The following is a 14036-nucleotide window of genomic DNA, read 5'->3' as shown; positions in this document are numbered from 1 at the left end:
TAATTCTAAATATTACCTAAAATCATTTATGGCAAAAATACTAAAATATATAATAATTTAAAAAAAAATCATAATCTTTTTCAGTTATCTGCCTATAACCGGAATGAATCCTCTACTGTGAGCATCCACACAACACAATTTTCCTTTTTTTTAATTTCTTTTGGTTTTTTATATATTTTTTAATTCTTTTCTTTTACATTTTTTGGATTTTGTTTTCTTTTTTCATCTTTTTTTTAATATATATATATAGAATAATATAATTTTTTTAAAAGAACATATTTTTTTTATTTATCTTGTCAATTAGTTTTTCTTATATCAAATATTTTGGTTATAATTTATACGTCTGTATTATTATATAATAATGCATCAACCGATTAAATATGTCAATATGAAAACAAAAATAAATAATTATATGTTTTACATTTAAAATAAATAAAGTCAAACAATTAAAGAAATTAGACATGTAAATGATCAAGAAAATCAAACTTTTTACGTTCAAGTCTTTTCCTCTCCTGTTTTAATTTTTTTTAAAAATATGAATTGAAGAAAAAAAAATTATATAATCAAACATGTGAAAATGAGTAAAAATGAAACTCAAAATAAGTTTTACTCTCAAAACAATGTTTTAAAAGTCGGACCGATCGATTCAACCGCGAACCGGTCACGACTCACGAGTCCCATCCTAACCATGTCCAAAAACCGTTTGACATGTCAAACTTGGTCAATAACCAGTCGGACCGGCTCTGAGCCTATAACTCGTCAAGAACCAAATAGATCGGTGAGCCTATTTTTAAAAAAAATTATTTTTTTATAAATTTCTTTCAAAAAAAATTATTTCCTCTATTTGAAAATTTAAAATTTTATTTTTGTTTATATATATATATGTGTGTGATCATCTGATTTTGAATTTTGTTAAAAATATTAATTTAATAGTATTTGAGCTTATTTTGATTATTTTTTGTTTAAAAATATATATTTAAAATCTTTAAAATTTAAAATAAATCAATTATTATATTATATTACTATTTTATATAATATAATAGTATTCCGGTTCGATTGTCCTATTAAACCAGTCGGATCGGTCGAACCATTTTTTAAGGATTTACCGATTCGATTGTCGATTCGATTATAAAAATATTGCTCAAAATAAAAAGGGAAACAAAATTCCAAAAAAAAAAAAAAGAGGAAACAAAAATTCCAAAAACTTGAAAAAGACAAAATTTGAATATATATATATATATATATATATGGCTAAAAAATTAAAAATAAAAATATTGATAGGGAATAAAAAATCTGAAACAAAAAGCCCAAAAATATGAAAAAAGAATAATTAAAAAATATATAAAATTCAAAAGAAATAAAAACAAAAAAAAAAAAGAAAAATTGTGTTGTGGCGTAAAACGGTAGCGTTTTACACCACGGCATCACCTAATGTAGGGATGCCCACAGTAGGAGATCTATTCCCAGATTTAATTGGCTTGTTTGGGAAGAATAATTTTATGAAAACTATCCAATAATAGAAGTTGTGGTGCAAAAATTGTCCTTGTTAAATAACGATCGAATCGTGAAGTTTGATACATTTAAAAAAATGGAGTTGTATTGTTGCCATTATTTATAGTTTTGGCAAAGCGTCGAACGTTCTGGTCCTACAAATGGTATCCAAGTAGATGTCATGTATTCGGTTCTCATGGATTGCAAGAACTGCAATTATTGGCGATGGATTATTGCAATGTAATACAATTTGTCCTTGTTAGGAGATCGATTGAACTGTAACGTTATAACTGTTGTACGATTTAAAATATTGGAATTACACATTACTGCGGTTTGCGAGTTATAGTTTTTTATGAGACGATAAACGTTCGATACTACATGTTCTATATAATATATATATATATATATAGAGGACTTTTCAGCTGTCCAACAATATTTCCCCACTTCGTCTTCGACCACTAAAACGCGGTACCGGGTTTTAGTTGTTTTTTTTTTCGATTTTTCGCATAACTAAAACACGGTACCGGGTTTTATTGGTCGGAGACGAAGTGGAAAAATATTGTTGGGCAGTTGAAAATTTCTATATATATATATTACTTTGTTTTACCGAGTTAATTGGTGCATACCTTTCTTTAGGTTTTTGTTTATTCATATTATCTTTATTATATTATAATAGAAGAAAGTCTCATAAACCTATTTTTGGTATTTTAAATGAACATCCTAAAATGCTCCTAATTTACTAATTGAAATTTTAAGAAAACCAATACAAGAACAGTAATAAAGTAATATTATATTTCCACTATTCCACTTTCTCAATCTCTCTCTCACATTCATCTCCACTATTGTAATATATGTTGTGCTTCTCATCCAAAAATAATTTATTTTTGTGATCAAAAAAACATAAAACATCTCATGTTCTTTTTTTTCACTCAAATTTTTTCTTCAATTATTGTATTTTATGTAGTTTTTATACACAACGTGTGTGCTTTTTTGCTAGTCTACATAAAGACCGAAACTCATTTAAAAATTGTTTTGGAATATCTCATTACACCAGTATAAATTCACAAATAGATACCTCAAACATACACTATATTTTCTATGGGTCACTAGGCAAAAAAAGGTAGAAACATCTCTCACGTCACTATCAAAAACCGCGGCAAATAAAAGAAGGTAGAAAACACAAGGGCATACCTCACCCAAATATAAAAAGCTTGAGATCCATTTAGAAACTGTTTTGGTACATCTAATTACACCAGTTTAAATTTACAAATACAACCATCAAACACACCTTATACTTTCTATGGGTCACTAGGCCAAAAAAATATATAAACATTCCTTACGAAGCTATCAAAAAATACACCCATTTACAATAAAAAGTTATACTTTTGATATACAAAGAATGCAATATCATGGGTGACCCAATTAAGAAATCTGACTAAAAAATTTACGTGTGGAACCGTCTCACAAGAGTTTTTATGTAAATATAATTCGACCAATAATTGTCGTCATCTGTCAAATACTAAATTTACACACTTATTTTGATGGTTTATAGTTTATTCTAAGGGTGATCTCGGTGCGATTTTGCGGTTTTTTTTAAAAAAATTTAAACCGAATTGACATTTGCGGTTCGATTATACTTTATTTTTTTAATTGCAATTTTACATATAAAATTATTTTCGCGATTTTGAGTGGTTTTGAGCGATTGCGGTCGGTTTGCGGTTTTTTTTAATGATAAGTAGAATGAAAAAAAAAAGTCTCAAATTATTTTAAAAAATAATAGAAAAAATTATAAATAACATATTTAAAGATAATATAACCAGACATAGTACAAAACATAATTAGATAAAATATATAACATAAAAAATAAAGCATCAAAATAATGTTAAAATAGATAAATAGGATTCTTTATGTTTCATTTTTAGTCATGATTATAAAATAACTTTGAAGAATATTTGTTGTGCTAAGAAATAAAGAAGAGAAAATATTGAAGGAATATTGCGAGAGAAAGTGACGGAGTGCAATTAGAAATACATAATATATTATATATTAAGGTGTCGTTAATTACATTATTTAAAGCAACTATATAAGGCATGGCGATACGATGCAGGCTGTTTTGGGTTTAAAAAAAAATAACTGCAACGTGGAGGCAGTGCGGTTTCATATTTTCTTCTACACGGTGCAGTTTCATATTTTTAAAAAAACTGCGGTTATTTATAAAAAATGATAAAAAAAAAAAAAAAAAAACGGCGCGATGCAGTTGTTTCGGGCAATTATTTGAAATTTTTTTATTAACCCTAGGTTATACATTCAGTGAAGACAAATTTATTTGTATAGCCTCGATATACAACCTTCTCCATGTATTATTGATATGTGTCGTAATTATTCATTATTTTGTGGTATTTTTGAGTCTATTTTGCATGCATTTTCACTTCATTAGGGTCATTCATGTTTGATTTTTTTATTATTCATGCATGCAGTCTACTTCTCATCTTTCCTGGTTTAAATGTAGGTTTAAGGAAGAAATATCGGAAATTGAGCAGAAAGTATTGCGCTCGAGCTGTCACTTCTACCTGCTCGAGCGCGCAAGATCAGTTAATTTGAAAACCAAACCAGATGACTTTGCGCTCTAGCGGTAACTTTTATCTACTCGAGCGCGTATGTTGAGTCAAAGGGTCCAAATCAAAAAAACATTGCGCTCGCGCGGTAACTTTTACCCGCTCGAGCGCGCCCGAGGAAATTCTGCAAGAACGAAACAGAAAACATTGCGCTCGAGCGATAAATTTTACCCACTCAAGCACGATCGAGATAAGAAAAATTATCATCTGGTGGATTTTGAAAAGGAAAGAAAGGGATCAAGGAGTCTAGGGAGTATGAATAGGATAGAACAACGCAAATGAAATGTACTTTTGACACACGCAAAAAAGAGAAGAACACGGCTGGCGGCTACGGCAAAGAATTGAATAACACCGTTGTAGAACCCTGAGATTTATTTCATATTTTTCTTCATAATTCTTCTTTTGATGATAAAAACTATTTATTTAGTTATGGTTTTGTTTATGGAGTAAATTTGTTTTACTAAGGTCGCGAGATTGGGCAGAGACTGATTGGTGTTAAACACGTTGTTTCATGTTTAGGATATTTTGAATATTTTCAGCTATTAATTGTTGGATTTTTGCATTATTCTTGTCAATGATTTGGTCAATTATTGACATGATTTGTTGATTGATTCTAAGTCGAAAGATTAGGGATTGATTCTAGTCTCACTTCAACAATTAACACAATGTTAAATTGACTAGAAATAGTATTCGATTTTATTGTGCGGTCTTGAGTGAAAAACTGTATTTTCATAAATATTTAATATTTTGAGTTTGATTAGAATTAATTAGAAATAATTAATACGTCCAACTTGAATAGATTTAGCAAAGTCTAGAAATACATTGCTAATTAGAATAGGAAAATTCACCGTGATTTAGAATAAACATTATTCTTAGCCTGTGCCACGTGTATACACGAATTAGTTCGGTACCTACGTGTGTCTTAATCGCTTTGTTTGAATTGAATCTCTCGTCAAACCCTAGTTGCAAGATAGTTGTCCAGTTTTTTATTGTCATTTTTCATAGCAATTGAATTTTAATTGAGTAAATCAAAATCCACTTTTATTACTTTGTCTAGATTAAATAAAATAATTATATCTTGATAATTAGCTATCGGTATTTGTGAAACGATCCGGACTCAAACTCAGTTTATTATAATTTGACTTAGTATACTTGTTAGTCCCAACTGATTTTGTCGGTCAATTATCATTACCCATTATTTATCTAATTCTAAAGCCTTTCATTTTCTCTGTAAATGCTATTTTTTATATGTGAAATTCACATGAACACCACTCATTTCACATTTTCGACAATAATTATTTGCTATATTAATAAGACATTCAAAATGTCTCCTACAAATAACATTTGGACCCATACTCAAATCAAATTTCTACTTTCAAATTAAAAGTCTATCAATCTAAACACAACTTCCAATTATTTGCGACAGTACAAGCAAAAGCAAACCTACGATGGATCACAAGACATTGGAGAAGGGGTACAACATCAATAAAATAAGAATTACCTCGCAAATATTTCCTTACGGATGATAAATAATAAAGCAAAAAACATTACATAAACGAGTAATGTATGAACTTTCATCCAGATCAGCAGCACGATCAAACTTCAAAAAAACAATGCAAACTAAAACAATTTCGAATTGGGGAAGAAGAAGAAGAAGAAGAAGAAGAAGAAGAAGAGAAGAAGAAGAAGAAGAAGAAACGGATCAAGGCAACTGGAAAAACAGGCCTAGCAAGAAGCAACTGACGCAAGATCACATTCAAGAAACATAATGTGATAATACAATCAACACTAGCAAGTATTACAGTTAAGGTTTGTATACAAGTGGGGTGTGTCATTTTCCAGCAGCCGATCTGTCCTCTGGTCCAGCTAACATAATCTGGGAGAAACAAACGTTACCTGTAATGTCAGTTTCATGCTACTTTTTTGCAGACAAAACCCAAATGTAAGAGAAGAAGTTCTGAATCCAGTTTTCAAGGTTTTTTATACTTACATTACAATCGAACGCAAATCTTCTTGCAAGCATGATAGCTGCGTTTCTTTCTCGCTCTGATTCAAATGCCAACACGAAGGACAGCCCTGACTTGGCCTGCCAGTATGCTGCCTGAGCTGCAGCGTTTCCACCACCTCTTACTCCACAAATCTGAAGACAAAAAGAAAATTTATTGACTGTTTCAAGATCAAATGTTTGTTATTAATCCCTTTGCATATTCAAAAATGGGCACAACTCGTTTCTATTGGAAGAGAACTAACTGTATGTGAAAATGATACACAAGCTTTCTTGAGTTGGGTCGAGTACCTGCATTGAATTGGAATAATACTCCTTTGCCATCGTAGTTTTCCCTTTACGGAGTTTTATTCTCATCTTTCCTATATGAAGTACATGGATAGACTGTGATGGATTATCTACTCCATTTGTCTGGATTATGACAACCTGAAAAGCATTTATTCAAACACAAGCGGGCACGTGTAATGCAAGAAAATACAAGAAAAATCCCTTTGTCTCATGTTCAAATTAAAGCAGAACAAGTATCTATGGATAAAACAATTCACATAACAGCTAACACTTGTATAGATAACAATTGCGTACATTGAACTCAGTGTCATGCCTTCGAACCAATGCTTCCACGTAGTTTCCCAATCCTGCAGCTGGATACGAAGAACCAATTCCATGTTTTAACGCAAGAAACTGAGCCGAAACAAAATCCAAGAGTGAAAAGGTACAAGTTAACATACCAGGATCTATAGGACCAGAAGTCATTACAGTTACTGTCTGACCATCAATCAAGATATCAGCTAGCAGTATTCTTCCAACGTCAAAGGGCTCTGGAGCATATACAGATTTGGTGGCCCCTGTGTTCAGAAAAGCCAATCAATGTCAAAATTACAAAACTGTAAGAATAAAGAGTGCTATGCATTTTTTTACAATAATACGCAACATATTAGTTGATGAACAAGCGTGTTTAACTACAAAATACAATCACTTGTAGCAGAAAAGATACCTGATATAAGCTCCCTCTTGTCACTCTCTGCTTTTGAACGATACCACTGAATGGAACATTCCGAAAGTTCAGGAACACTTTCAGAACATGGATATATCCGTAAATATGAACCCAATGTCTCAATACCATCTATATCGTACAAATAGGCTGCATTTTTTTCGCCCTTCTTACTAGCTGCCAGCTGAGAATATTCAAGCAAGAAACTAGTTAGGTAAGCTTTTGTATGTATTACCACTGGTAAATATACGGAGACAAACAGCCAAGACAAATAGAAAATCTTCAAAAGAATGTCGAACGCCATTTATTAATCTGTAGATGATGACTTTGCAATCTCAGTCATTATAGTTATAGTTCCTCCGAATATTTCAGAAATTAATCATGACCACAATCTGATCCTTTATGAATTTTATGCAGGCAAAAGGAACACTAAAATTTGTTGTTGCCCTAGAACAAAGATCTTAAATGGTTTTCATTAAACACAGGCCAAAGCTGGATTTATAAAATTTGATTATTTTCCATCAAGGTGCAGTGTTTGTATGATGTTTTCAGAACAATATTAATATTAATTAAAAAAAGGGCAAATTTTGCCTAGACATCTGAAGACATTTACATGAAAAGTAACTTCTGTTATTTAAATTAAACCGCAACAAAATGCACAGCCAGTTTTCTATCACAGTATTTTTATAGCTTTAACTACATGAGATTCTGGTAGCAAATTTATCATAGAATAAAAAAGTATACCAAGAACAAAACACAAATGAAAGGTGAAAATAGGTGCAGAACAAGAGAGGACCTCCTTCTGGAGCTGTAGTGAGTGCTTTGCCTTTTGTAAAAGTTGAACCCTCAATGCTTGAAGCTCATGTTCCATGTCCATGACCTGCAAAATCAATGGGTCTTATGGTAAACATGAGATGAATGCGGGAAAAAAATTAGATTTCATATATAATGATTTAAAGGTATAAATTTTAGAAGATTAACCATAATGCCATCATAGTTTTAATGTTTTAAAAAAACGAATCACCACTGACACCTCTGCAAGTGTGGGCAAATATGTGATGGCTTTATCTTAGAATAAAATGTGGCATATGTATATTATTACCCTGCTAGGCTGATGCAACATTTTGATTCTCCTAGCCTCTTGCACCTCCTTCATCAATTCTTCCACGTCCTGATAATTGAAACGAAAGCGGCAGGTCAATCTATACAGCAAAACTGTGCACATAATGACCAGCATTAACAGTGTAAATTCTTGAAACATGTCACAATGCAAATTGTTCCGTGGCATAAAAATGTATTTTCCAAATAATCACATGTATGCCTTGAACTAACGAAAAAACAAAAAGGAAAACAGAAGGAAGACTATCTTATATATTAGTATGTTAACGTGAACATATAGATTTCTCACTCAGATGAATGCTAAAACAGATAGATAAAGGAGTGGATAAACAAAACTGGAATTAATTTATTTTATTTTTTAAAAAAAAGGAACACACACGCACACACAACCACACATAGAAGTTTATGTCCATAAATGTAAACAGAAGAATTTCAATTGGACCTGCTTTCCCGACGCTCGTGACATGTGTTCGTGTTCCTGAAGAGCTTCTTCCACTCTCTGGACTGCTGCTCTTGCATTCTCAATTTCAGCTTTAGCAAAAGATCTTTCTTCATCCACGAGTTTTTTAGCATCTTCTGAAGCCTGTTGGATACATTTTTTGTAGGAAGTGAACAAGAAAGACGACACAAAAAACCTTTACCCCATATAATACACCGTTCAAATCACATGCATAAATATTTGTGAGAGTGGATCACACTTTTAGACAATAAATATTAATAACATTATGTCTCTTTAATATTGTTATCAATATCTTCCCAAGTGCATCGGATTTTAATAAAAGATACTTCTAGCAATGTGTGAGGAAGTGACTGCAAATATCCAAAGAGAACATTAGGTAAAAGCAGTAGTCCAAGAAAGATATTGGACGCAAATAGCCGGATATGAAAGTAAAAAAGAGCCAATGATTAATATAGTCTAACTGCAACATGGTTTTGAGATCGCAATAGACCAAATCATTATTTTGCAACAAAACAAATATTTCCATATCAGGAAAGAATATGCAAACCAAACTGAAAAAAATATGTTACTTTTACTTGGTAAATATCGCAACATTGAATGATGATAACTACAGTAAAAACAAAAATACTAATATTACTTGTACTTCGTAAATATAGCAACAATATTGAATGATGATAACTACAATAAAAACAAAAATACTAAATTAGTTCAAAACCTGAAGATAGGCTCTATGTCATCACTAATATGAAGTTTGTCCGAGATACCGTGAAATTCAATTTTCGTTTTTTGTGCCAAGGATTCGGGAGAGGAAAAAGAAAGACGTGCCATTGGAAAAGCATGAGTAGCAGCAACATTTTTTTAAGATCCCACACATATTAGTTTGGTTTTATTTTTGGAAGAAACCCAAAAATATTAGTTTTACCTGCTTCAAGAAAGTCGCAAGCTTTTTGACTTCCGCCTTCTCTTGAATTAGCTCTCCTTCCCTCTGGGTCAATTGAACAGCTAGAGCTTCAACCTATCAATATGAAAAAGTTGAGAAATGGGACAAGTGGGAAAGATTGATTAGAAATATCCAAAATGAAGCGGCATATACAGTAATCTATACACTAAGAGAGAGATTACTGTCACTCTAACGATAAAACAAAAAATGACAGATGTAATGCATCTGAAGAGTATCATGTTGTATTAAATATTCCAACCACGGGAAATATCATCAGATTTCTTATCTTCCACCAGTTTATATAAGATTTGGACGAGAAGTCAAAAGGTGACTGAAACAATCAGTAAGCTTATCACCTCAACATGCGTTTGTTCCTCAATTATCAAATTAATAAAATTGGACAGAACATATATAATATAAGGTACAACAACTACTTCAAGTAGCTAAATCTCACATAGGATTTTACAGCTAATACAGGTAGCTAAATTTCACACAGGATTTTAATAATACTTCCTGTTTTCTCGGGAAGGTAGTTTGAAGTTGAGAATTTAGAACAACGAAACCTCCCATTTATATATTTTAGTCCATATTTGGTATGGCAATGGGCAAACAATAGCGATAGTAAACAAAGTTGATATATATGAACGGGGGAAAACATCAAACTAACCATAAGTATTGCTTCCATCACATCATCATTGTTTTTGCCCGTTACACGTCCTCTCAAAGCTTCAAGTGCATCTCTGAGCTTCTTTAGAAGCACATGTTTTTCCAATGAAGCTGCTTCTTTTAGTCTTGCCTGGAACCACCCATTAAGAAATGACATCTAAATTTGAGACAATCTAAATAGGCACGTTTATCACTTTCTTAATATTGCAGATTATTCATCATACTCAATAACCAATACAAGTCAGAACAGTGGAACATGCTGAAAGCAATACTCTTTCAGATGCCGAAAATCTGAGAAGTAAACTTGAAAAATGCAAGAGCATAATCAAAACTAAACCTCATCCGACAGCTTTGCAGCAGCAGCCAAACCCTTCTCAAATTTGCTGGCAAGATCTCGCACTGAAAGGCGTTTCTGCTGCTCCAGCAACAAAGCAGTTTCTCGTGCAACCATTTCTTTCATAGACAACGCATTTGAATCCTCTTTTACCTCCACGATCTGATTGTTAGCTCCAATTTTATACTTTGGAAACCGAGTAGTGGCAAAAACCACATCGGCTGATACAAGAGAGATAGCCTCCTTGTGCATTGTATAACTAAACTCTCGACCAAACCTTGTCATAATTAAATTCTCCTATCACCAGTAGTCAAGTGTGACAAATTGTTAGCATCAAACATAAAAAAACCTCTTGTGCTACGGTAACTTGGTGTTTCTCCACATGTGTCCTAAAAATTCTATAGTAAACCACAGTTTCTCAACCCCGAAATTCTTGGTGTGCGTCTAAGTTACCATAAGGAATCCGAAAGCAAAAAAAAATGGCATGTTACCACATCATTATGTATGAAAGAAAAATTTAAGGTACCAACATCAAGCAATAATCCAAAAATTGACAGAAAAACCACAGCCTAAAATGCCATAAACGAAATTAACACCACAACATAAGCATTCTTACCCCGTCTTAAAATAATAAAATGCTATTGGGGGGCGAGAGGCTGATAAATCATTACATTTATAATAAATGCAGATTTCCATGAAACAAAAATAGTAACCACACTCAAAAAAAAAAAAAAAAGGAATAACCATACAAAGTTACAACAATATAGAATAGCCAAACCTACATGAAATTAGTAAATAAATCATAATTAGCGCTTGCCCAGGAAATATATGGATTAAAAACAAAAGGATAACAAAGAAACGAGTTGATAAAAACCTAACAACCGTTTCAACTCCTAGTCAAAGAGCAACCAATAATTGAGATTAAAGAAAACAGCAAACACAACCAAAAAAAAAAAAAATTAAAGAAAATACACTCACCAGACCAGATCATGCAAAATCAGAAACTGGGTTGAAATAAAAATCCTCGAGAAGTACTACCCCAAAAAACTTGAATGAACTGCAACGGGGTTTGAATGTAGAGAGAGGAAGTAAATGGGTGAGTGAGAGATGGTATTGTTTGCTTTTACTAAAAGCCAATGAAAGGAAAGAAAAGCCACCTTCTTTCTCTCTCTAAATGCTTACATATACATACACCATTTACACAAACAGTCGACACACAGTAATGCGTCTATGGAGCAGCCTGCGTGAATACGTGTGTGTTTGCATTCATACAGCGTCGATCTGCTGCCTCTTTCGGGAAAATTTAGAGCATCCCATTTGAATAATCAAGCATTACTTTCGTGGGAGAAGATTACTTTTCAGCGATATCAAAAAATAAACTAGAAAAATGAAATCTTGTCTTTTATTTGATGAGGAAAGCAAGTTTCCCATGGACAGTCAGACAGATCATAATTTGTTCTGGTGTAACAAATTAATGTTTTTTTTATTATTGTTATATATGGCAAATAAGAATATATTACTCTTATCATTAAAACTACAATTGTTAATTTAATTAATCTTATGCTATGTATAATTTTACAAATATCATGTATAATTATTTATTAGCTTTCAAAGTAAAAATCTTATAAAATAATTAAATAAACTATTAAATAATATCGTATCAAAAAACATAGTTTTAAAAATATGAAATTTGTTGTGTTCATTAATTGGGTTTTAACATATGACATTCTTCTTCTAAAAAAAACATATGACATACTAGTTTTTTTTAAAAAAAATAATAAATAAACAGACCTAAACATTCTAAAAGAAGAGGAACACTAATGAGACGGTCTTATCCGTAAGACGGATCAATTTTACTCATATTTATAATAATAAGTAATACTTTTGACATAAAATGTAATACTTTTTAATGAATAACTCATATAAAAAATTCGTCTAAAAAAATGACATTTGAGACCGTCCTATAGAAGTTTTTGTCCTAAAAGAAACCGTTTATTTTTTTTTTGTACAAACATGTTCTTTGTTCACCTGTGTTTGGTAAATATATCATATTTGTGTACAAATATGTGTGATAGGGTAAGTAAGTTTTCTATGAGACGATATCACGAATATATATTCTTAAGACGTGACGACTCGATTTATTACTAGAATAAAAAATAATAATTTTGAAATAAAAGAATATTTTTTATGAATCGAGCAAGTCGAATATCTAATTCCCAAAATTTATTCATGAGATCATCGTAATAAGTTAATAGATAATATGAGTCTATGACATTACAAGTACAATAATAATATAGTAAAAATATAACATCATTTATGGTTAAATATATTTTTAAGACAGCGAGATTTCCTGACGTGGGATATATTTGTTGTCAAACTACATTTAATTATTGGAGAAAAATTTTTAATTGCCAATTGGCTTGAATTTGATTCGTGCGGAGAGCCAAATCATCATATCCTTAACCCTTTTTCTAATTAGGCTTTTCGGGTGATAAAAGATTACAACAAAAAAAATATTATAGTCAATTTTCGAACAATCAAGAAATTTTCGTGACAAGTATATACATATATAACGTCAATTTAATAATCCAAAAGTAATATATGCGCATTCCACATGTACGAAAGATAAGACTGAATAATCTCTCATAATTTCGTGTTGTCTCAATTTCTACAATTATTGAAGTTTAAAAATAATCGCGTAATTCTTATCTTTCAATTTATGATTACATCATTTATTATCGAATTTCGCGGCTCAAGTAGTAAAGTGATATCTAAAATACATACTCACACAGTAAATAAAATATATAGTATATACTCTGTATTAAAGTAGAGAGCCTTATTGGTGAAGGTTAAATGAAAATTATTAATAAGGTTGAGGAGTTTAGAGTAATTAACTTATTTATAATTTCTCTTTTGAATTTAATACTTACAATAACTTCTCTATATTTTAAATTTTAAATTATTAAATATTATTTTATTTTCATTTAGACTTAGGGTGTGTTTGGTACAAGTATTATTAATCTCGGTATAACTTATCTTATTTAATCTCGTGTTTTTCTTGACATATTTTTTATACATATCTTAATTATTTATTTTACATCAATCAAATCATTAATTATTTATCTTGCATTAATCAAATCATTGAATTCAAATTACTATATTATCCCTTATAAATAATATTATTCATATTTTATTTATTGTTACAAGGACAAAATGATAATTTATCAATTTTTATATAAAATTTAATCATCCAATCAATAAATTATAATCAATCAATCAAATCAAATACTATATTGACTATTATTTCTTATTTATTTTTTATTACATTACATTACTTATCTATATATCATCAATTTTATCATTCGAATAAATATTTAATTATATATATATGTCGATATATATATTTTTGAGTACA

General features: G+C 30.8%; 1 protein-coding gene across 2 annotated transcripts; it reads right to left on the bottom strand.

The window, feature by feature from the left end:
* Positions 1-5653: 5653 nt before the first annotated feature.
* LOC140880053 (stomatal closure-related actin-binding protein 1-like) lies at positions 5654-12045 on the bottom strand. Of its 2 annotated transcripts, XM_073284139.1 has the most exons (14): positions 11779-12045; positions 11600-11678; positions 10625-10918; positions 10289-10417; positions 9604-9696; positions 8664-8804; positions 8205-8273; positions 7899-7982; positions 7106-7286; positions 6840-6956; positions 6694-6752; positions 6403-6537; positions 6097-6246; positions 5654-5982 (listed from the first exon to the last, which is right to left on the bottom strand). In XM_073284139.1, the coding sequence occupies exons 3-14, from the start codon at positions 10904-10906 to the stop codon at positions 5938-5940; spliced, it is 1485 nt and encodes a 494-aa protein (XP_073140240.1). In that variant the 5' UTR covers positions 10907-10918; positions 11600-11678; positions 11779-12045; the 3' UTR covers positions 5654-5937. The 2 variants fall into 2 exon arrangements, with proteins under 2 accessions (XP_073140240.1, XP_073140239.1); XM_073284138.1 differs by having other exon boundaries at positions 11600-12044.
* Positions 12046-14036: the final 1991 nt, after the last annotated feature.

The sequence above is a fragment of the Henckelia pumila genome, chromosome 2 (assembly GCF_033568475.1).
Source record: "Henckelia pumila isolate YLH828 chromosome 2, ASM3356847v2, whole genome shotgun sequence".
Taxonomy (NCBI): domain Eukaryota; kingdom Viridiplantae; phylum Streptophyta; class Magnoliopsida; order Lamiales; family Gesneriaceae; genus Henckelia; species Henckelia pumila.
Note: the sequence above shows the minus strand (reverse complement) of the source record. Positions and strands in the feature narration are given on the sequence as shown.